This window comes from Equus caballus, chromosome 8, assembly GCF_041296265.1.
Source record: "Equus caballus isolate H_3958 breed thoroughbred chromosome 8, TB-T2T, whole genome shotgun sequence".
NCBI lineage: Eukaryota > Metazoa > Chordata > Mammalia > Perissodactyla > Equidae > Equus > Equus caballus.
In genome coordinates this window covers 20,512,469-20,536,758 of record NC_091691.1, presented here as the reverse complement: position 1 = coordinate 20,536,758, position 24,290 = coordinate 20,512,469, and the positions used below count along the sequence as shown (strand labels likewise).

At 50.8% G+C, this 24,290-nt stretch overlaps 1 protein-coding gene across 2 annotated transcripts; it reads right to left on the bottom strand.

Annotated features, from left to right (window-relative positions):
• Positions 1–10,859: 10,859 nt before the first annotated feature.
• On the bottom strand, positions 10,860–24,244 carry TBX3 (T-box transcription factor 3). Of its 2 annotated transcripts, XM_023647101.2 has the most exons (8): positions 23,328–24,244; positions 21,420–21,687; positions 20,429–20,488; positions 20,024–20,170; positions 17,972–18,048; positions 16,695–16,852; positions 14,646–15,322; positions 10,860–12,949 (listed from the first exon to the last, which is right to left on the bottom strand). In XM_023647101.2, exons 1-8 carry the CDS (start codon positions 23,714–23,716, stop codon positions 12,488–12,490), a joined length of 2,238 nt encoding a protein of 745 aa, XP_023502869.1. In that variant the 5' UTR covers positions 23,717–24,244; the 3' UTR covers positions 10,860–12,487. The 2 variants fall into 2 exon arrangements, with proteins under 2 accessions (XP_023502869.1, XP_023502870.1); XM_023647102.2 differs by lacking the exon at positions 20,429–20,488.
• Positions 24,245–24,290: the final 46 nt, after the last annotated feature.

The following is a 24,290-nucleotide window of genomic DNA, read 5'->3' as shown; positions in this document are numbered from 1 at the left end:
GAAGAGGGGTTCAGTAGATGTTGTCGGATGGATGGATGGATATCAATGATACAGGAAATGAAGAAGTGGAAGTGCTCAGTTTTTGGCAGGGGGGAGCAGGCATAATGGATTCAGGTTGAATATACTGCCTTTAAGGTGTGATTGAAATGTCAATCTAGAGACACCTAGTAGGTCCATGGGCATGGAGTTCAGAAGAAAGATGTGCCCAGAGAAGGACGAATTTTTAAATTACCAACATGTTGATGATTCGGGAGCCGTGGGAGAAAGGAGAACATGTATACTGAGAAGAGGAGAGGGCTGATGATGGAAATTAAGAGGCTGTACCACATCAGGGATGGGCAAAGAGGAAGAACCCACAAATGCCCTGATAGGAAGATGCCCAGAGATGCAGGAGGAGAACCAGAGGGCCGTGGAGGTCATGGGAGCCGAGGAAAGAAAGAGGCTTCTAGGAGGCATGCTCACCAGGGTCAACAGAGGCCAGGAGAACCAAAGAAGATCAGGCCATGACCTTGAGAAGTTTTGGCCCAGTGTTGGACGTGACAGCAGTAGACTCACTGACACGAGATTTAGTTTGCTCCCTCCACAGTCTCCTTCTTGGAACATACTTAGTCTGGCTTCATCTTGGAACACTGACTTTTAAACTTTTGGGGAGAAGGGCATGGCTATCTGTTACTTTGAGAATTTGATGAAAACCACGAATCATCTCCCTAGAAAAATGCACATCTACGCAACATCAGCAAACTCTGCATCTGCTTTCGGGGGATCATGGATCCACCGAAGTTAGAACGCAGGGAAGAAACTTAATCCCAATATCAAGGCTGGGTTTAATGCCTTCTTCCTGTTCTTTCTGAAGCCCCTTTGACTCAAAAAGTAGGAAATATTTGTTTTCTTTTTTTCACTCCTAAACACGACTTATTAACGAGATTATGAGTACCCTGCACAGATTATCGATAGCTCCAGATGGTTTTGTCATTCTTTCGAATCGCTTGGGGAGCTTTTAAAAAATACTGAGGCCATGGCCCGTCCCTCAAATCTGATTCACCCAGTCTGAGTGGAGCCCAGGTCTTGGAGTCCTTTAAAAGCTCCCCGGGTGAGTCCAACGGGCAGTTGCGCTGAGAACGGCTGCTCCAAAGGGAAGTTGACACGGACACTAAGTGATTGGAGCTCGTACACCTGTTTGACTTTTATCATTGCTGCAAATGTTTCTATTCACTCTCAACGTTTTTTACTCCTTTTTGCTTGCCGAGCTGGCCTTGTTTTTCCTGAACGCTGAGTTCTCTGGCCCCGAAATGGCTGTGGGTCCTGACATGAAGCCTTGACCCTCTGGCTGTCCATTTCCTTATCTCCAACCGCGAGTAGGCTGCCAGCCCCCTGCCGCCCTGACCGGCGTGTGCAGCAACAATAAATAAGGAAGAACAGAGGCAAGAAGCTTATGTACCCAGGGCTCCTGCTTCTACTTGATGTCATTGGACACCAGTTTGCTTTCCTCCAGAGCCTGTTTCTTTTGAACTAGGCTACTGCAGTCTATAAAACTTTAATGCATGGATTTCCCATTGTTTGGGTGTCCGTGGGGCACCAGCCTTCCTGTTTCACCGTGGTGTGCCGACCGGGAAAGAAACTGGCTGGGAGGTCTAGGGGTAGCTGCCTTGTTTCTGGAAATGCATATGATGGCGTTTTTAGCAGATGGTATCTCAGACCCCATGGATGATGATAATAGCGCGTGTGCGTCAAAGTGACCGTGTGTCAATGCCAGGTTATACACTGCGTCTATATTATCTCCCAACAACCCTGTTCAGCAAGGATCATTATCAGCCCTGTTTTAAGAGGCGGGAAGTGAAGGTTCCAGGAGCTTAAGCTTTTCCCAGGGTCACATAGCTGTGAGTAAACTGGAAGCAGGGGTGTGTGGTGGAGGGACAGAGAACAGAAATATCTGACTCCAAAATTCACTCTCTTTTTCTGACAAATTAAAGAAGATTTATTTTCAGGTTTTTAAAAAAGTCTCCTCTATTTGCTTAATTTTCTTTTTTATCGCCTGCACACACACACACACACACACACGCACACACCAATCCTCCTTTGATGTTTCATATGTTGGGAGCATTTTCACAGAGTAGGATTGTGAGGGGTTGAGTGTGCCTCCTGAATGGGGTTTTTATGGAAACACAAAGGTTATTGACCTCAAACACAAATTGGCTTGGCCCTCCAGAGTCAGCCCGGCTGCCTCTCTCTCGCCAGAGTTTTGTTCTTGCCCTCTCTCCTTAGCTACCGGGCCTTGTTCACCAGGGACAAAACAAACAGGCGCTGTCAGAGGAGAATTACCTCTTCAACAGCACAATGAGAAGTAGGAGTGGAAACAATCCCTCCAATAATTCAGACTCGGATGTTAAAACACTCACAACGCAACCCCAACGTTTACCTAAATTATCTGAGTAATTGCCTCCATTTTCAGCTTGGATTTGGGTTCCATGAATCCTGGGGCTTCAAAATGATAAATAAAGAGACTCTCATTTAGGCCAAAGCTGAGAGGGAGGCAAAGCATCATTATGGAAGGGACACAGAAGGGGGAGCCCCGGGCTTCGTGATTAAGTCACGGACCGGATGTGGAAACTTGGGCACGTCGATTCTGTTCTCCAAGCCTCAGGTTCCTCCCTTGGCCCTCAGAGGGACAGCTGTTATCTGGAAAATGAAGGAAGGAAGGGAGGAAGGAAGGGAGGGAGGAAGGGAGGGAGGAAGGAAGGGAGGGAGGGAGGAAGGGAGGAAGGAAGGAAGGGAGGCAGGAAGAGAGAGAGAGAAAAAGAGAAAAGAACTGTCTAGCCTCTTTTGTGTGCGCTGAATTGCTACAAGCATTAGGAAGGCACGAACTCGAACTTCTGTCTCCTCTATTCAGCGCAAAGAAAAGGAAATCACAAAAAAAGTCATTCAGGGAAAGCCTCAGCTTTTGTTCGCAGTTTTAGGCGTTCTGCTTTGACTTCACTGAGAGCAGAGTCTAAAACAAAGCTGATTTCACCCTGCGCCCCCTTTCCCTTGACTCCCACAGTCTGTTATTTTTAAACTTTGGTGGAGTCGTCTTAAACTGAAACGGCCTACGGTTTGCAGCCAGTGCCTTTTCTCCCAGATCCCGTGCTCCTGCTCTGGGGAGGCGACTGTCTGTGCACAAACGGCTATTTTACTGAGGATCTTCTAAGCGCTGGATGTCATCCCGTGCTGCACCTCATTTCCGTTCCAAAGCAACTTTTAAATTATTATTATTAGTTTATTTACCCCATTTGGAGTGCAGCCTTGAAGTGACTGGGCCCCTGGTCTCCATTTTTTTTGTTCCCTGTCAATGTGACAGAAACTGGATTCCAGGCTTTCCTGGGATTTGTATCACAGTTTTTCTCCATTTTGAAAAACGGGTATAGTAGCCACCCCGTCCTTTAGACACGGGGTCAGTAAACTTTTTCTGCAAAAGACCAGAGAATCAATATTTCTGAATCGACAGGTTGTGCAGTGTCTGTCGAAACAACTCACTCTGGCATTGCAGAGAGAAAGCAGCCATGGATGAAAACGTAAATGATGGACGTGGCCAGATTCCAATAAAACTTTTATTTATGAACACTAAAATTTGAATATCAGGTCCCTTTCACATGTCATTAAGCGTTCTTCTTTTGATGTTTTTCCCCAACCACCTAAAAACATAAAAACCCTTCCTACCTTACGGGCCGTATGAAAACAGGTGGCAGGCTGGTCTTGGCTCGTGGGCCGCAGGTTGCTGACACTGCCGACTCCTGCTTTCTAGACCACGGAAGTCTTGATGGATGTCAGAGGAAGCCTGGAGTGACAAGCAGAAGAGGTCCCAATTGCCCTAATAGTTTCAAGCAGATGAAACTCAGCTAAAAACGGCTTTGAGGGCGGCCTTGATCACAGGCACGCCCTTGATCATCGTACAAGAAGACTGCACGGATCGCCCAGGTTTCTAAGGCCTCCTACCAACAGTGAATAGGACCAACCAGGTGTCTGCTCCCCGGGTACCTACATCTCTTAGTGCAGACAAATACTAAATATCTTATTATACAATTCGTTATCCAGTTGCATTTCTTTTGTTCTCCATGGAAGAGGTCTTAGGGGCTCTGAGAACCTGCAACTGGAGGGACCTAATCCGGTCTAGGAGTCAGGAAAGGCTGTATGGAGGAAGTGGCGTTGACATCCGTGTTGAAATGAAACCAAGGAGAGATCGAGAAGGCATTCAGGCTAGGGTGGTGGTTCCTAACCAGAGGCGCTATTACCCCCCGCCATCCCACTCAGCAGTGTCTGCAAACATTTTTGATTGTCACAACTGGAGGAGGAGGATGCTACTGGCATCTAGTGGTAAAGTCCAGAGATGTTACTAAACATCCTACAACACACAGGACAGCCCCCCCACCACAGAGAAGCATCCAACTCAAAATGTCAACAGTGCCAAGACTGGGAAACTTTGGGCTGAGGGAACAGCATATGCAAAGACCTTGAGTTGGGTGGAAGCAGTATGATGACTTGGCCAACACAGCGTGATATATAGGGCGAGGTGAGGCTGGAGAGACAGGCGGAGATAGATCCAGCAGGCTTCTGGAGGTTGCGGTAGGATTAGACTTGATGCTACGGGCCAGGCCATGGGAGTCATTGCAAGATGAAGCTGACAAGGGTCACGGGTCGGTCCTGCGGCGGTATGACCCATGGACTGGAGGGGAGGCACGCAGGAGTGCATCTGGGGAGCCCCATAAGAACAGGATTACCACAGGTGAGAAAGGATGGTAGCTGCAGCTGCGACTGGCATAATCATTTGGAACTGCTGACACCTAGCTGGAAGACCAGTCACTTCTCATCCATCTTGGAGTCTTGTAAACCCGTAGCCAGAATCCCGGCTCAACAAATGTTGGTTGAATGAAATTGGTGGAGATTGTGTGGTTGAGGTGAGGAAGCAGTATTCCAGAACACGGAAGAAGAAAGAGAAGCCAGCTAAATAAACTCTGTTTTCGTTGGAGTTTAGTCACGTGATTCCAAAAGGCGAAAGCATTAGGAAATATTTATGAGGCAGGTGCTTTGCAAGTGTAAGTTACCTGTAGGTATCATTATTCCAGTTTTACTTTATGAAGAATTGGGACCCAGAAACATTAAGCCCCCTGGCCAAAAGACACCCCAGGCAGTAAATGACAAAGCCAGAATTCCAGACCCTCTTTTACGGCCTCTGAATTCTAGCTCTTTCCTCCGACACCTTGCTCCCTGTATATCTTACTTTCAGGGGATGGCCGTGAAGCTTGGTTCCCTGGAATGCAAATCTCATGAGAACAGAGACCGTGTCTCAGCCAAGGTCATTTGCTGAATGAATGAATGAACGAATGAATGATGAATGAGTGAATGGAGTGACCCTCAGCCTCCCAGAAATCCTGGAAAAGCCCCACGCACTTCTCCATCGTACCAGCAGATGGCGGCAAAGGAACGGCCAAGCAAAGGCGGGCGCGGAAGGTTGGCGTTAAGCTGCTTTTATTCCTGCATCCTCCCTTCCGTGAGCTCACAGAACAGGTAGCTTGAAATTCCCCCCCCCCCCCCCCCCCCGGGAGGAACCAAGAGATAGTCCTGATTGACTTCCTGTTTGAGCTCTCTCATCTCAAGTGTCTACTCCAACTCAGAGACCAGGAAGTATCAAGAAATAGGGGGAAGCAATGCCAGGAGGACTTTCACGTCAAATGAAACCTGCGCAGAAATGGCTTGTTCATCGAGAAAGAGAGGGGGGGGGGGGAAAGCGCCATGTGTGCAGCTCCCTGAGGCTGTCGGCAAACACTGGTCTCACCATGGACGCTTTTCTTGGGATGTGCCTGGGAGAAAGTCTGCAGTAAGCAGAGGTTGATGGGGAATTTGTAGATTTGGGGCCGAGATGGGGGGGAGGGGTGGGGAGAAGTGGGGAACCTCAGCTTGCATCATTTTGTTTCAAATCCATCTTGCTTTGGCGCCAGGAAGAAAATCATCCCTTAAGTGGCCAAGTACTGACCAAAAGGGATTTATTTAGTCAGGACTCAGGGTGATGAGGGGGCTTCTCCGGGGTCCTATTTTATCGGAGGGGAGGAAAGAGAAAGCGTCCGTCTCCCCTTGAACATTCTGCAACGTCGAAGACGTTTCTTTAAGGGCTCGTGAATCTTCATGTGCTGTTGATGTGTTGGCCTGAATAAAAAATGAAAGAAATGAAAGGGGTATGGAGAGCTCGGACAGTACCAATATCCTCTCACTAAACCCCACTACCCCCCATGCCAGGTAATGCACCCCGAAGCTGCGCGATCCAAGACGCAAAGGCCTCCTGACTTTATCCCAGCCGCCGGGCAGAAAGAGCCTTGCGTCTTGGGCGCAGAGAAGGGTCCCTACTCCCTACCCAAGCCATTTGTTGTTTCGCCCCTGCCCAGCCTGCAGCCAGACCCGGGCCTTGGCTCTCTAGGTGCGTGAGGCCTTCAGGTGCCCAGACTTCGGGAAGCTAGCTGCGCTGTCACATAACCAGGCACCCCTTCTCCTATGCCCTCTGCCCTCCTTCTCCTGCTTCTCAGGAGAATTTCTCTCCCCACTAGCCAAGTCCTCGACTCCCAGCTGAGGTCAAAGAGTTGAGCTCAGGAGGCAGGAAGAATTAAATTTGCTCAGGTTCCTGGAAGCTGGGCAGGTCGAACCGGCAAAGAACAAACGGTCCTTGTGCCGGCGGAGTCCCCACCTGCAGTCCCCGGCTGGCCTTCGCGCCCGGGCAGATGGAGCACAGCGAATGCTAGGGACGCAGGGGAGGATCCGAGGCCGGTGCAGGAACACCTGAGGCACCCAGAGCCCGAGGTTCGCTCTGCGACCCCGCGGGAGAGAGACACTCCGGAGTTAGGGTGGTCCCCTGCGCGCCCTGGCGCACGAAGGCGCCGCTGTAATTCCCTCTCCCTCGCGTCCCAGACCCTGACCGGAACGCCGGATCTGCTTCAGCGCCCCGCTGCAGGCATTTTTAAATGGATGGGGTTTTGTCCCCAGTCCACCTCTCGCCTCATCTCCCTGGGAACAAAGGCCCCAAACCTGCAGTCTTCGCCCCGATGTCTCTTTCGGGGCACCGGGGAGAGAGGGCTGGGGCACGGGACGCCGAAATGGAAACCGCACTTTCACAGGGCACGACAGATGTCCGGAGAAATGACAAAGTTCTCTAATGAAAAGCGCGTGACACGTACCCCAACATCCGGAACACGCCCGTACATTTCTCTACATCCGGGACACGTGCACTGCAGGTACGTACACCTCCACCTGAATTAGGAATAGCAACTAAAGTGGATTCTGCAGCTCACTTCGGTTCAAATTCTGGCTCCACTTTCTCGGGTGATCTTGGGTAAGTGACTTAACGGTTCTGTGCCTCAGTTTCTTCCTTTGTAAAACAGGCATAATAACCGTGCACACCTGACAGGGTTAATGGTGAGGATTAAAGGAGACGACTTTTGTGGGGGGGGGCTTATCCCAGTGCCTGGCACGTGCACGTGCCCCTTCTATGCACGCTACTTTATTATTGTCGTTCCGTGTACTTTGAGCGCCGACATCTGCAACGTATACATCTTGATTACACGCATCTTGATTATAAAACAACCAAATGCTTGTACATCCGGAAGTGTCTTGCGCATGAACTTCTAAATACAAATCAGAAGAGACGTCTACAGATGGAGCACGCACAAGCACACGCACACACACGGACCTAGTCGAACACCTGTAGTTCCCGGCCCCAGAGCGCAAACACCTGGAGAGCTCCCTATAGGTACCAGAGCCCCAGCTATGGATCTAAGAGCCCAGGTTTCGGCTCGAGGCCTCGCATCCACCACGCAAAAGCCACTCTCTTGGCTGGTTGCCGTGAGCTCAAATTTGGAAACCAGCGAGGCAGAAAGCGCGCGGACTCGAAGCGTTTCAAGCCTCTTGCAGCGCCCGAAGGCGGCTGCCTCTCTGCTGGCTTAGGGGGAAAGGTTAGAACAAGGGGTTTCCTTCTTGGGCAGAATTTTTTTAAGGGCCTACGCGCCTGGAGCTCTCCCCGCAAAGAAAGGGTGGGTTCCAGGACAGCGCAGATCCAGAGTGAGGCTCTACACAGACGCACGCCCGCGTGCACACACCCCGCTCCTTCGGGGTTGCCGGGACCCGGGAGGAGGGAGCGCAGGGTCGTGACCCCTGCCTCTGCCGGAGCGCGCCCTTCGGCCCCTGCAATTAGCGCCGGGAGGTCAGCAGGAACCCGGACGCCTTTACCCGCGGCTCAAAGCACAGCAAAAGGCGACCCCACCCCCTCCCCCTCCGCCGGTCTCAGACGCCAGTGTTGGAGCCGACCTTCTCAAGGGGCGGGGGCCAGAGGGCCCAGGCCGGCACCCGCATTTGTCACCTTAAATCTACAAATCACGAAGTCGCTGGGCCCTGCAGGCTGCGGTAGCTGACCCCAGCCGGGGCCCTTAGGGGCTGCTGCTCCCACGAGTTGTGGCCTTTGTCCTTGTGGACTCGGCCAGTGTAAAAACAGAAAAATTCCAGAATTGCAAAGTAAGAAAGAGAAAGAGCACCCAGGCACGAGGAAGCTGCGTCCAGGCTAGAATATGAGTTGCTTATATGGGGGGGGGGGGTCTTCTCTCCCTTCATCTACCCATCCTGAACTCAGGTTATCCCCTTGCTGGCAGGGTCGGGGAACTGCTGGCGATTTCTACACGGAGCAGCAAGGTACTTGGCGAGAAAATTATGAGAGAGGGTCGCCCCCTCGCTGAATTTCCTTAGGCTCTGTGGAAACCCAGAGGCGGGAAGGACTGGTTTTCTCATCTGAGGCCCATACAGGAGTGAAAGTGATACCCAGGAAAGAGACGACGGCTGCTTCTTCCGATCCTGGGGAGGGAGGAGGAGGGGAGCGCAGGCTGGGGGTGGCGCGGAGGAGAAGGGGCAAAGGTGAAGCGCCCAAGTTCCGCAGCCTGAGAGACGCGGGGGTGCCGAGCAAGCGGCGGCGACCAGGGCGCATTTGTGGTCCAGACAGATAGGTGGCACTCGAAGCCCGGAAAAAAGGCGAAGGCGCCGGCCCCGAGTGGCCTCTGCGGCGGCGGCCGCCACCATAAAGCCCGCGGCGAGATTGCGACCGGCGCCAGGTGAGTAATCGGCTACGAAATCCAGAGAGATTGCGAGCGGTTCACCCCCCGTCCATCAGCGCCACAAGAGTTACTCATTAACGTCACTATATACAAATAAGATACACGGGAGATTAAAAAAAGAAGAAGAAGAAAGGCAAGCTTTGGGAGCGACTGGACACACGTCTGAGCACTGTCCGAGAATTTGGGGGGTGGTGTGGGGAGGGGAGGAGGTGAGCAAATCTGGACTGAGAAAGAGAAGCATTCCTTCCCTCTCTGAGGCCGAGGCTGTTTGTTCCCCTGCTCGAGAGAGCGCCTCTGGGCACAAACAGCCGACTACCACCTTCCAGGGGCGCAGGCACCGCGCGGAATCGTTGGGCCAAGAACTGGCCCCAGTGGCAGAAGCCGCTACGCCTAGGGCGCGCCCCCTGGAAATCTCTGGGCCCTCGGGGGAGCTAGCGCCCCAAAGGTCCCCAGGCCCTCCAAGCACCCTCTCTGACCCTGGCTGTTTTCCTTCTTACCCCCGGAGACTGCGCAGGAGGGGCTGTGGGTCTCCCCAAGTGCCTGGCTGGAGATGGAAGGGGCTTTGCCCCCTCTCCAAAAGGTCTCGACCTCAATCCCCTTCCAAGTACAGGACGGGGGGTGGACTGGGGTGGGGGGCGCTCTTCCACGCCGGCCATTCAAGAGGCCCGAAGGTGACAGGGACTTGGGGCCGGGCTGGCGGGCTCCAGGGAAGGGGGAGGGAGGCAGCCGCCGGGCAGGCTCCGGCTGGGTCCTCGCGTCATGGCCCCCAGGGCAAGAAAAGGCCTAGAGAATCTTCCCGTGTGTCTCCCCACTTCCCCCGCCCCCCCCATATACACACCTCCGAGGCGAGGCTGGGGGTGGGGAGGCGAGGAGACCAAAAGACTGTCATGGCCTGACCATTTTTTATTGAATGTTTCAAAGACAAATTGAACTTCAAAAGGCAACTCCCGAAACAGCCTGGAGGCTGGTTGGAAGGGAGACCTGGAGGAGAGTATCGGCCTCCTGGGTGACTTTTCCCTTGGAGGGGGTCAAATGTGTGCCCTGGAATTACCTTTCTTTTGCTGGGAAGCCTTCCCTCCCCCCTCGCGTGATGCAGCTCAGTTTGCGCGGAGCTGGCCGCGCTTCGCACGCACGACTCGGGATGGGGCCTCGTCGGGGTGACTTGGGTCAGCCTGGTCCAATCTGAGACACCAGGGACCACAGGGGGACGTTCAGTTTCGTCCTCTCCTGCAACCTGGAGGGCGGCTGCCTTGCCAAGCCGGCTCTGGTCTCCAGGAAAGTCGGCTGGCTTTTTTTGCACACTGGTGCAAGGAGAAATTTTTCACTTGAATTTCCCCGATCGACGCGAAAAGGAAGAGCGAGCCTAAAACGAAACGTTCACGGTCCTCGAGACTATTTTTGGTCGGATTCGTGTGGGAAATACTGACTTGGGGAGCGGAGCACTCTTTTTCCATTAAAACTTAAGTATCTGAAATTGCCATTCTATCCAATTCTAATCAGGCCCCCTTCCGGCTCTCGTTTTACTCCCTAATTTAAAGGAAAAGTAATTTCAGATTGAAGCGGCTCCCCGCGCCCGTGAGAGGACTTTTGTTTTTAGCTTTGTAACTTGAGTGACATCTCATTTTGCTTCAGTGGGGGCGGTCTTACTGACTTAAAGGCGAAGGGAAGGGGGTAGAGGAAGCAAGAAAAAAATCTCTCCACTTTCAGGAAAGTTCCCTAAAGCAAGCACTTAACACGAGGTCCAAAGACATTTCAATAAAAATTTATTGAAATTTCAATGATATTTTAAAGGGGGGGGGGAATACAGAAAAACCAAAGAACTCATCAACAATTATAACACAAAGTATACCCTCTTGAATTTTTGACTTTCAGCCGTCTCTCAGCGCCTGACTTTTGAACTGTGGCTCTCTCTATAGGCACCAATTCAAAACACCATCAATATTGAAGACAGTAGTCAATTCCACTTCACTTTGAAGAAATAAGAGACTAGTAAATACAAATACGAAAGAAAAATTAGAAAGTCAAACCACGGCCTCGGCACGCCCCCCCCCCTCCCCGCCCCCCCCAAGCAATCTCAGAAGCACTTAGGGTGTTAGAGTTGAAAGAATTTAAGGTGGGGTTGAGAAGTGGAACCATCTTGCCAATTTTGGGTAAAATGCGCACTAACTACTTTCCCCCACTCTTGGACATTAAAAAAGGAAAAAAAAAATTTGTAGACAACTCTTTTGAAAGTGTGTTGGTGCAGAAAGTGTGTTTTCTAGTTTTCAAAGCGATCCTGTGACCTTGAAATAAAACTGACTCAAGAAAAACAAGAACACGAAACTTGACAGCTGCGATGCTATTTACAAAGAGCTATGTACAATGTCAATAAATTAAAGTTTAATTTTCCGAGCATTCATATTCCACCTATTTACAAGAGTTATCAAATAATTACATAAATACTTTGTCTAATAGTCTCGCTTCTTCTTTATTATTTTTTTTAAAACCTTGTTATTGCATATACGTACAGGAAAGAGAAAGGACTGGCAAAGAGGGACGTGAATCCTGCTACATAGCTTAGATAAAATAAATTCATTTTTTTGTGTTTTCCCCATCCTTTCCCTTTAAATCCTTCCCCTTGGGCTTGCCGATTTGAGGGTAGAGAATGGGAAAAGGGAATGGGGGCATGTTCTCTCTAAAAGCAAGCATTCAAAATAAAAACCACGAATACATTACTGTGGAGCATGCAAGAAGAGACCTATAGTGGCTCTTAAAACATCACAAGAATATTAAAAAGACACAGATTTCCTTAATAGAGACTAAACAAGGATGGCAGCTCCCCGCCCCGGAACACTGCTGCTCAGTAATTTATTTAGAACTGATAGGCAAGTCACTAGAAAGTTTTAATCTTCACAAACAGAATCATGTTAATGTATTAATTTGTCCCCGGTATATATTTTTTTTAAATTTTATTTGTTTTTGTTTCCACTTGACACGGTGAAGGAAAAAAATATATAAATCTGCCCTGGGGGGGGAGCCTTTGCACACCTCCCCTCCTGGTGGGCCTGGCTAGGGTTTTCTTTCTTCTTCCCACAGCAAGCAGACCAGCCTCCCTGGAGGGTCCTGGACAGAAATGCATTAACTCCCACCCCCAAGAGCTCAGCGCAACAGACGTTTCTGAGCCCCAGAATCTGAGCCAGATCCCGGATATATAAAACCACGCCAAGACAGGGCCTGTTTCTAGCACGTTCTCTCGAGGGAGTCCGGCACCCCTTCCTAGACAGGACCGCACAAAGGAGGGCTGCACTGCCCACCGCACGCCCGTGGTTTAGTTTACATCCAACAAAGTGCACTGCAGACTGGACTGGAATGAAGAGACTTTTCTGGGGAGGGGCTTATGGGGAGGCGCTGCGGGACCGGTCCGGCTTGGCTTCCAAGCCGCTGACCAACCGCTGGATACTCTGCAGTTCGCTGGTGGCCGCCTCTTTCTCCGGGCAGAGTTTGGGCGACAAGGACACGGAGCTGGAGGAGAGCGTGGAGGAGCGGCTGTTGAGTTCCGAGCCCGAGTCCACGGCCACCGAGGCCGGGCTGGCGGCCAGGGCGGCGGCCTTGCCGTCCAGGGGCCCCGCGGCCACGGCCATGGAGGGCAGGGCGGTGGTGAGCAGGCTGCTGCTGTCGGGGACCGGCATGGGGATGGAGTAGGGGCTGTAGCGCAGCCGCGGGCGCATGCTGTTCAGGTTGAGGAACGGGTGTCGGTGCACGGAGCTGGAGGCCGCTGCAGACGAGGCGGCCGCTGCGGCGGCCATGTACGTGTAGGGGTAAGGGAACAGGCTTCCGAAAGGCGACATGGCCAGGCCCTGGGGAAGGAAGAGAAAGGCAGGCAGCGAGTCAGCCCAGCCGAGGAGGGCTGAGCGTGGACAGCAGCCAAGCTCCTCCATCCCCACCCACTCCCCCCCTGGAACTTGGGCAAGTCATTCATCTCTCCCCCTGGGGTGGGAGTTGGGGAGGACACTCAGGCTTCTTTCTCTGGGTCCAAATCTTAGCTGTGTCACCCAAGGCCAGGATACTTCACTCTCCCGGCTTTCTTATTTCTTATATGAAAGAACCAGGGAAATATTAAATAATTTATATACTGCTTGGGGACTTTGTGGATATTAAATGAGCTAATGCCTGCAATGTGCTACACAGGACACCTGGCCAATGGGACTATCAGAAACTCTCCCATGAGGATCAGTTGTTGCACCTGTTAAATGGGGCTAAGGAGTCAGCCAACCCAACAAAGGGAGCTGAGTGGAAACCAGAGGGCGTAACTATTGTGCATACACTTTTTGTCATTCTTGTTTCCACCCCCCATCACCCTCCCACTCCAATCCTGGAGGCTTCTCAAACGAAAAAAAATCCAGGGAAGTTGTGAAGCGAAAGGAAGCTGGTGGGGGGAGCAGAAGGGGTGCTGTTACAAATAGACAAAAAAAATCACCTAGCCTGGTATACTGGTGTTACAGGTGGAGAAACTGAGGCAGGCCCAGGATGCAGGAAGTCACTCAGCTAGCAAGCGGCAGAAGCAGAATTTAAAATCCAGGGACTCTGGCCTGGGCCACTTCTCTCTTGTTCCCTGCCTTGGGTACCGTTAGTACTTGTCTGCCCAGGCAGCCCCTCGCCCACCTACGGCGGGTCTCCAGGAGGGGGTAGCAGAGGAGACAGGAGGAATTGAGAAAGGCCAGACGCCAATGCTTTTCTCAGTTCCTTCCTCCCCCCAGAGGGGGAGGCCAACCCTGCCTCTTGGCTCAGGGAAGGGAGACGAATGTGCTCAGACAAAACATCAGGCAAGGGTGTGCAGAAAACCCCCTAGAACCTTCTCCTGGGGTTCAGAGCGTTTCCAGCGGCCTGAGACTTCTCCCCAGCCGCCTCGCGCCCCAGCACAGCTGTCTGAACCATACACAGGCCGCCAGGGCCTGCCACAGCTCCAGCCTGGCCCTCTCCTCTGACATTTCCCACGGGTGCACACACCATTAACCCTTTGGGGAACGGGCTGGGCTGCTTGGGGTGGGGGGAGGGGAGAAGCTGGAAGACTCAAGACTCAGTTCCCACCCAGGGAGTCACTTCCTCTCCGCAGGCCTCAGTCTCCCCTTTGTCTAATTCTTGCGGGAAGGTTGGCCATGAGACATTTAAGAGACATTTCAACTCTGAAGCTAAAATCACAGACCCTTGAAAAGGCCCTGGAGTCAGAGGGCCTGGGGTAGAATCTCAGCTCCACCACTTACCAGCTGTGTGACCTTGGATAAGTTACTCAACATCTCGGGGCCTCTGCCCCTTCATCTACAAAGTGGAGGTGATCCTAGTTCCACGGAAGTCAGAACAGATCAAGTACTTAGAATAGAGTCTGTATCAGTCTTACTACCCACCTACTCTGCTAGAAACAGCTTTTAACTTACAACAAATATTATTATTATTATTTAAAGCTATTCGGCAAGGGGGCCTGGGCGAGGGTCCGGTATCAACGGGCGGAGAAACTAGAGCGAGGAGGGGCTGGAGAGGAGGCAGGAGGATAAATACCTGCGAGGCCAGGACGTGCTGCTGGAGGTGGAAGGGCAGGGCGGCCGCCGACGCCCCCGACAGTCCCTGCGCCGCGGCGGCCGAGGCCATGGCCGTGGAGTCCAGGCCCGAGACGCCGGTGGAGGCCCCGGACACGGTGGCCAGCAGGGGCCCCATGCCGGCGGCCATGCTGGAGAAGGCGCCCCCCATGGCGAACTGGCCGGGGTGCAGGAAGAGCGGGTGGCCGTTGAAGAACTGCTGGCCCGCCAGCCCCGGGGCGAAGCCGAGGCCGGGCAGGGGGCCCTGGCCCAGGTGCGCGGCGGCCGCGTCCGTCTGCACGGTGAGCGGCGCGAAGGCGTCCTTGCCGGCCAGCGCGCGCGCCTCCTCGGCCTTGGCGGTGGCCGCGCCCTCGCGGCCCGGGCTGCGGCGCTCCTCGGCGCCCAGGCCGCGGGTGCTGGACGAGATGGTGGCCGGGCTGTGGCGCGAGTCGGGCGACGCCTTGCCCAGCCGCCCGCTGTCCCGGGGCCGGCCGCCGGGCTCGGCCGCGAAGAGGTGCGCCTTGACCGCGGGGCTGCCCTTGTCGCGGCTCGGCTCCTCCGACGTGGTGGTGGAGATCTTGGCCGCGTCGCAGGCCTCGGGGCCGGGCTCCTCTTTGCTCTCGGCCTCGGCGTCGCTCTCCCCCTCGCTGGGACACAGATCTACCGCAGGAGGGGAACAGAAGCCAGGCGGAAGGGCGTCAGCTCCAGGCCGGGCCAGTGGAACTCCAGGTCCCCAGGGAGAATCCTAGCTCGGCCACTGACTAACTGTGTAACCCCCCGGGGAAGCCCCTTAACCTCTCTGTGCCTCAGTTTTCTCATCTGCAAAATGGGAGTGAGGATACCTGAACAAATTTGCTGGAGGGACTCCACTTGCCAAGGATGAATTTAAAGTATTTGGATAAGGGCTGACTCCCTCGCCCCACCCCTCCCCCAAATCGTAGCTCTTTTTGATATAATGAGTTTCAATACTTTCTACAAACATCCACTGAGCTCCCACCGTACAAAGCCTGTACTGGCCTTTTCCCATTTGATTGCAAATTTACTTTTTTAAAATAAAAACTCACACTGAAACTGACTGTGGGAACACCTTCCAGTCACTAGGAGTCTTTGTTCAGTGTGACAGATCAGCACTTTCCAGGTTTGTTTGCAGAGACCCTGACATCTGAATTGGTGGTGGCAGAAAGCAACACCCCTCCCCTACACACACACCCCCAACCCTGTTTGCCGCCCCCCCCCCCCACACCCCTGCAGACAGAGATGGGTAATGGGCAGCCCGCTCAGGGCCCCAAGACAATCAGATTTTCTTTGGCTTTCACCATCACACCCTCTGTGGGTGTCCTCCCAGAAAAAAAAGAAAAAGGGATCTCATTTTATGTTTAAAGCTTAAACGGATTGATGACATAAAGGACTTTTCATTTTATTTCACTTAAAGAACAGGTTTCTTCCCGTTCAGAAAGAGTATGTCTTTCCAGATAAATAGTTCTTGCTCTTTAAACACAGGAAACCAGGGATTTGAACCATCTCCTTCCCTCCCACACCCCTACCCTCCCCAACTCTGATCCCCGGGGCTCCTCTCCGCTCACAGACCTAATTGTGGCTCTATTGCTGGGTGTTTTCTCGGCCACCTTCCCTGCTCCAGGTGGCAGAGAAACCCTGGCCTCCTTTTAACCTAGAGTTCAAAGATGGCCAAGAGTCAGCAGTTGCTTGTTGGAGAGAATGGGGGTGAGGAAGAGAGAGAGGAATGTTCCAGGCGGGTTGCAAAGCTACCCCCACCCAAAGGGAATATACAAGCAGACACTAGCCCCTCCTCCAGCCAAATCAAGGTTTGGGCTGAGGGACCCTGAGTTCTCCTTTATGCTAGTTTAGGGAAGAAGATAGACTGATCACCTTTTTTGAACTTTGGCTCCTGTTTACACACTTCTAGAAGGGTCTGCAGCTTTCGAAGGGCAAGTGCCCTGGTGGGTGCCCCCACCCGCAACTCTTCCAGGCCTCCAAGACCCAGAGTGGAGAAATCAGAGGTGAGCAGGCTTACCTTTGAGGTTCGATGTCCCTACAGTGGACACAGCTGGAGACGAGGACTGAGCGAAGCAGTTGAAGGCTGCCTGTTCGCTGGAGGACTCGTCGGAGGTGCCGTTTTCCTTTCTGTGCCTGTCATCGAACACCCTCATGGACTGCAGGGTGAGCTGTTTTCTGTGGCAGAAGCCCACACCCAAGCGTTACAGAACGGAACATGCATTTCCCTCCTTTGTCTGCCTCACCCTCTCCAAAGAGACAGACACGCACCTCACCCTGCCTGCCGCCCACGGACAACACTCATTCTCTGCAATCTGCTTGTCCCTGGGGCAGCCACACAGACCCAAGCATTGTTCTAGACCCTCAAACTGGGCTGAAGAGTGTGGCCCAGGGCAGGAGGGAGGAGGAAGGAGCCCTTGGTTGCAGTTATTCAAGATCCAGGTTTGATTAGGGAAAGGGCACTGGCTTGGGCTGTGAAACCTTGTTTAAAAGCAAAAAAGTGAGAGGGGAGGCTAGAGCTGGCCAGAGACAGCTGAACAGCCAGCCTTACGGAGGGAGGGGAACTGGGGACCCCAACCGACGGACGCAGACAGCCTCTAACGCCCTACTGATTGCTAAGATTGGGAGGAAGTGGTCCTTTCATGGTGCATTTTCCTAAAATCGTTTCACCAACACATTAATCGGAGTAAAAAATCTATTTAGATGTTAGAAATTATTTTTTAATGCCCCTCCTCCCCAAGGGGATAGGTTAAAAATTTGGGCTGATTTTCTGGATTTTAGAAATTCTTTGAAAGTGAGCGGGGGAGGGGAGAGCTTCTTTCATATACTATCCAGCTGTCTGCTTAATGCAAAATGATCCGTGTACCCATGAACGAGGGAGGCATAGATGTCTCAAGGGGCCTCAGTTCTGTCTGATGGTATTTGCAAGACAAAGTTGCACAAATTCCAAAGCATTTTGTGAATGGTTTAGTCCTTTCCTGGGACCTGCCCGAGATGAACTTAAATTAATTAGGAATTAATAAGCATCTGTATATAATCTGTTATCCCTGATGCTTTTCTTCCAGAGACAATATGGTGTGGCCTAGTTAATTTCTTTTAAGGTACCACGTAGGAGGCAGAAGTACAGGGTACTGAAATCAGCAAGCACTTGGCCCAGGGGCAGTAAATTATTTTCTACCCTCCCCCCTCTTCTCAACATAAGTGCCTGCATTTTCCTTCTAACAGTTGAGACTTGGGACCTAGAAAAGTGATTTTCTCAATTATCCGAGAAGTAACTGAATAACCGTGCCGGCTCACCTTTTTTCTCTCCTGCCATTCCCAGTGTCCCGGAAACCTTTTGCAAAAGGGTTGTTGTCTATTTTTAACTGAGTTATCTAAAGGAAGAGACATAAGCAAGAAAGAGACATTGGCCTCATTTTCTAGAATGATTTGGGGTGTTTCTCCCAACTCAACCATCTTCGAGAAATTTGATTGCCAACATGAGAAGTCATTTGGATGTGCCAGGTTAAAGAGAAAGGGAGAAAAGACAATAGCAGAAGTTTGGTGGGGAGGGTTGATTTTTCTCCCAAACTGTCCCATGGCTTCATCTCCCATAGAAGGCCAAACCAGGGATTCCAGGCTGAAATTATCCCACCTGGGAAATGCCACATTCTCCTCTTTGGGCAGCCGACAGTTTGGGCTTAGAAATGGCAAAGTTGTCAAAGTTTCCAAAGGGGACGACCTGCAGATCTTAAAATGATGCTTTCATTTTGATTTTCTTATACAGTGCAATTAATCATAAAATATATTATGGTATATTTCCTGCCCACACACACACACACACACACACACACAGCATACACTCCAAACTTTTCTGTGAATCTAATAAAATGATTTATGGGGTTTTGCTACTCTTGTGCCAGGCCAGGTTTGATTTTTCTGGTGGGTGGGGAGGGGGGTGTTTGAGGAATTACAGTATGGACAATTACAGATTTAAAGGGACCGAATGACCACTGGAAACATTTGTTCTCATTTATGTGCTCTGCCCTGCCATTAGGTGGAAAAGGCCCGTGGCTTCTTCGTCCGATCAAAAATGCTACATTTCATTATTACATTAACAATTTAGACTCACAGGATTCTGGATCTAGAGGGAGCGTGCATTTTACACACTGTGGAAAAATGTCCCAATACATCATCTTTCAAATCCCTTTCCTTTAGGGGGAAAAACGATATATAGAGAGTCCCCTAGAGGTAGAAAAAGGACCCCTGGCTGGATTCTTGTTCTTAGAATAAATTCCTGTATGCGAGATGGCAGGGAGAGGAGAGGAGATCATGATATCTTAGTCTCCAGACCAGGGAAAGATACCTGGAACACCCCCATTAGGCAGCCATAGAGGACCCCCCCATAGTGATAGCAAATTCAAAGAGCAGGGTGGCGTCCGGTGAGCTGGACTCTCCCTGAGGTCCAGAGTTTAGAAGTTGAAGGGCAAGAGTCCTCAGTTGCCCCCTGCTACCCCCATAACTGCCTGCCACCAGCCAAGCTGGGGACTGGTGAATCTGCAGTAAGGTTCATTTTCTCTGTGTCTCTCTGTGCACAAGCCCATGACCTTCAGGCCACCATAACTTTACATACCAGGTGCTGCCTGCTCTTCCATTTGGGGGTATTCCAAATCCTGGGCCTCAGGCCCAAGGAAGAAAAAAAAAAATCTTCAAATGAAGTAGTGACTTTGGTCACCTCATCTCAAAAGCCTCAGACAACTCGATTAGCGTGACCTGTGATCAGAGTAGGTCTTTCCAACCACATACACATACACACACACACACACACACACACACACACACACACACACACCCCATAAAAAACACAGCAGCATAAAAGGTAATAAAAACCAGACCAGCTACTCGGGATTTCTGGCTAGGAGAGAACAGCTAGTCTCCAATGGGATTCTCCTCCCAGGATCCGGAATGGTTTTTGCCTTAAATTTTTCACTGGTTCTTTCGAACCTGATTTCTTGACCCTTCTTCCTGAAGAGGAAGAGGATGAACCTTGAAACAAACAGAAGAAAGCCCGGGGTAGGGGTTGGTGGGGGACAGCTGGTAGCATCAGCTTCTCATTGGCAAAGTTAGTTTGGCATTTTTTCACTCCACACTGGATTTCTAGCCGGTCAAGTTTTTTTTTTTTCTCCTGCCTCCGCGATGTGCCAGCCAGAGTCCCCTTCTCCAAAGCTTCACTAAAGGTCACATCAGAAAAGAAAATTCAGACTCAGACTCTCATCCTAATTCTCGGGTAATTTTCTCATCCTCACCCAAAGCAGCTTAAAGAGGAAGAAAAAAAATATCACCATGAAAAAGGAAAGTGCCGTTGGTTACCTTATCGTTTTGGTATGCTGTCACAGCGATGAATTCGGTTTCGGGGAACAAGTACGTCCGAAATGTACTATAAGGAAGTTTCAAGATGTCATTGGCTCTCACAATGTGGAACCGGGGCTGATATTTGTGCATGGAGTTCAATATGGTCTGCAGGGGCAGGGAGGGGAGACACACATCAAAAAAGGATTTAGCAGGACAAAAGGATCTTAGGACCCCTGCCAGGCTGACATCTACCCCACCGAAGGGTACCAGCTTGTACCAAGCCCACCTCCTCGCAGTACCTCTTTGGGTACATTGCGCTCCACACATGTTATCTTCTGGACAATCCAAATTGCTCCTCAATTTCCAAAGGGTCCCCCCACCCTCACCATCTAAGGTTCATTCGTACCTTGAACCCTAGCCTACCTGAGTACCAAAACTATAATTCCCCTGCCACGTTGCGTGATCTCTTGGAAAGGCCAAAGTCTTAAAAGATAGAGAAAAACATGCATTTTAATTTACAAAATGATTCAGTCCTTTAAGCGCTCACTAATTGACGAGCCCAATCCACTTAAAGCCTTGAAAGGCTGAACTCTAGAGAGGAATATTTATGCCTTAATCAAATCAAGGGCTTCAAATGCAATTCCTGCCCGCTGAAGATATTTCTGCGCCATCCACGTCTTCCTGGGCCTAATCTTTCTGCTTATTCCTCGCTTATCACTCTGTTTATTTTATTGAAATGTCGGGGAAGGGTGGGGGCTCCGGGCAAAAGGTCCTTTGCTTGACTTTTCCAAGCAGTCCAGGTCTTCTGAAACTTTCTAAGCATGCTCTCCCTGAATCCATAGCTACACTCCCAACACACACACAATTTTTATACCGGAGATCTAAATCTCATTTCTAGTAAACATGACTTTCACCTAAGCCCGATTCGTTTTTAGCAAAAGAAAAAATATCTTTCAAAAGATGTCTTGGCACCCTTTCACCACCATGGTCAAGGTTTCGAACCTTAAAATTCTCCCAAGAAATAATATGGTTGATTTCAAAACAGAAGTATATTCTCTTAAAACAACTCCTTTACGAACACATAACTTTCATGTTGATTTTATATCTTAATGATGGGTTTTTAACTTCACCATCAGGTCAGGCATTAACCAAGATGTGGAATTGCCCTGGAACAGGAGCCGGCAAGTTTCCTAGCCCTCCTTTCTTTTAGAACGCCAGGCCTTCCATTATCCGGAAAGAAACACCCCAGAACCCTCTCTCCGCTCTGCTGCAGATCGAACAAGTTTACCACGCTTAACAACAGAGAGCAAAGGAGATTTCTGAGCAGAAACTCAGGATTTTACATGGAAGGGGGAAGCACTGCCTTTGCGAGTAAAGAAAGAGAAAATTTTACCGAAGGAGCAATGAAACTTACAAATCCGTGTTTGTCCGAAATGTTGTTGGTGAGTTTCAGTTTGTGGAAAGTGACGACTTTGGACATCCACTGCTCCCCGGTAGCCGGGCTGTCCGGGTGAATATACATTCTCTTTGGCATTTCAGGATCTGCCTTACCCGCCACCATCCACCGAGAATTGTGAAATTTATATCGACAGTCATCAGCAGCTATAATGTCCATCAACAAAATATATTTGGCCTTTTTATCCAGCCCAGAACATCTTACTTTAAACGGAGGGAACATTCGCCTACAATAGGAGAGAAGAGAAAAGAAAAAGGGAAAATAAATCTCTCAGAATCTTGGATCTGATTCTCTATTTATCCCACAATATTTAACTCCAATCTCAAACTTCCTATTGTGATTGATGAGTTTACATGTTTCAGAGTAGGGCGACGGGATGCAAAATTGTTTTCTTCCACAACAGAAGTATTAAATATGCTCAATTTCTCTATCTTTCAGTGCCCCAAGATTCAAAACAAGTGAGTGGTGGCACTCCATTTCTCTACATTGTCTAATAATTTCCTTGTAATTCTTCCTCTGGCATGACTTTATAGATTGCCCTCTTTATAGAGAAATTCTTGCTTATACCTTTCCCTGTGGGTGTCTAGTTCTATATAGTTTGGGGTAGGCTTTTAGTAAAGCGCAGTCAGTCAGGGCTAGAATTTTTCACCACCCATTGATGAGAAAATGGTAAACTTATCAAGGAAATAAACATCAAGATGCACCCCTCCCTCCTCGGAACAGCAATCCCGCTGCTGGCGAAATGAAACTGGACTTCGGTGAGCTCTCAAAACGAATTTTGTAGACTGGGGTGGACTCCCAGGCCTGATAGCCAATCTGTGTAGCACGCTGCTCACTACATTCCCCCTAACGCTCAGGCCAGTCCAAAGCTGCAAGATTGTGCCACCAAACTGCTGTTTATTTCTCAGCAGTGTTGGCATTCTGTGCTCTTGACTTTAAGGGAAGCACTCCACTGTGAAACTGACAAATATCTTCTGGGTTTGAGCATTTTATGCCCAACTTGGGCCTCATTTGGCTTGGAAAGACCCCATTAAGCTGAAGCCATCAAGAGAGGGATTTCATTTTTATTCTTTCAACTTTACGCCTTGATAGACTTCAACGCCATAAAAAAAAAAATCAGTGATTTTAAGTGACAGGCAAGTTTCAGTCAGGCAAGGATCTCTAAACGTAATGTAAAATACGGTTGATAATATTCACATATAAAAAAAGCAGCGTGTGTCTCCCCACTGGCTCCTTGGGTCTGCAAACATAATCTTCATTATCCAAAACTGCCTGCTGAACTCTCCCTCAGATTACAGACACGTGAAGCGGTGTGGACAAATGTACCAGAATGCCCTTCCATTTCTCTCTGACCCTGGCAGGGCTAGGCTCAGGCCCCTCCGAACCCAGAGGATGGGCTGGAGGGCAGAAAGGGCAAGGGGAGCTATTGTCCGGCCTCCCACCACCACACAAACAAAAAGGGCTTCAAGTTTTCCTCTCTGAGCACAAAATGAAACAGACAAAAGCAGCACACCAACAAAGACCTAAGGATGTTCCAGAAAGGTTTGAACAGTAAACTTCCTGCAGTGGAGTGGTTTTCTTTCTTCCTGCAGAGATGTCTGTGCTCCACTGAGAAATTCTAACTATGCTGTAGGAAATCCAGGATGCAGCCCTAGGTAGGAAAAACCGCCAGCCGCAGGCAGCCAGGTAAGCTGAAATTCCCTGCCACGGGGGCCAAGCCCAGGAGTCTCTGTACACTGTTGCAGCGAAACTAAGTTTTCCTCCAAGCAGAAAAGACTGGCAAGCCGGCCGTTCTGGGAGGGGAGAGATAAAGGGAGGGAAAAAACCTTCCAGGAGCTCGGGGGAGGGGGCCCGCGGCTTGCTTACCTTCCCGACTTGGTAATGACCATCTCGGTACCCCTCTTGTGGAACTGATCCCAAAGTTCTTTGGCCTCCAGGTGCACCTTGGGGTCATCCTCCACCTCCTCTTCGGGCTCCATGGTTTTCAGAGGCCTCAGATGCGCCTGGGGCCCCAGAGACGAGAAAGGGATGCCGGTCTCGGCTGCCCCCACCAATTGATCCATGATCGGCTTGGCCAGGGCGCCGGGCAGCGAGAGCGCCGCCGCGCCGTTGGGAGGCAGCGTCAGCGCGGGGAGGAAGGGCGGCTGGTGACCCAGCACCGCGCTCATGGCGAAGTCCGGCGCCCGGTGAGGTAGGAACGGATGGTAGGCCATGCTTGTCCCAGGAATGACCGGATCTCTCATGGAGAGACTCATCCACTCCAGGCGGGGCGCTGGGCTCCAGCCGGGGACAAGTCCGCAGCTGCTGTTTTGTTTTTGTTTTTCAACAGCAGCACATAGTTAAAAAAAAAAAAAAAGCAAAAAAAAAAAAAGGAGAAAGGAAAAAAAAATCACAGCTAAATCACCTCAAAGGGAGGGGGGCAAAGTGTCTTTTGGGGAGGAGAATGCCGCTTTTAAAGAGGGCAAGGCGAGAAATCAGGAGACATAGTCGCTTGGGTGACTGTCCTTGTGCCTTGCGTGTTTAAAAAGCCGCTCCTGGAAGTCGGTTTCAGAGGCGAGAGGAGCGAGCAGGGTCTCGGCTCGCGCCCGAGCTCTGCCGCTTAACTCGAAATAGACACTGCAGCCCTCGGTCCCGGGAACCGCTCCCCAGCCCCCAGCTCTTTGTTGCAAATGCGGACGCTTCTCCTAGGAGACTTTTCCCCTCTTCTTCTGCTTCTTCCCCGCCCCTATCTCCCTTCCTCTCCCTCTTTCTCGCAGGAGGCGTCTGCAGTTGCGCTAGACTCGGCTTTCACAGCGAGCGAGCGAGGGAGCGAGCGGAAAAAGTCTCTCT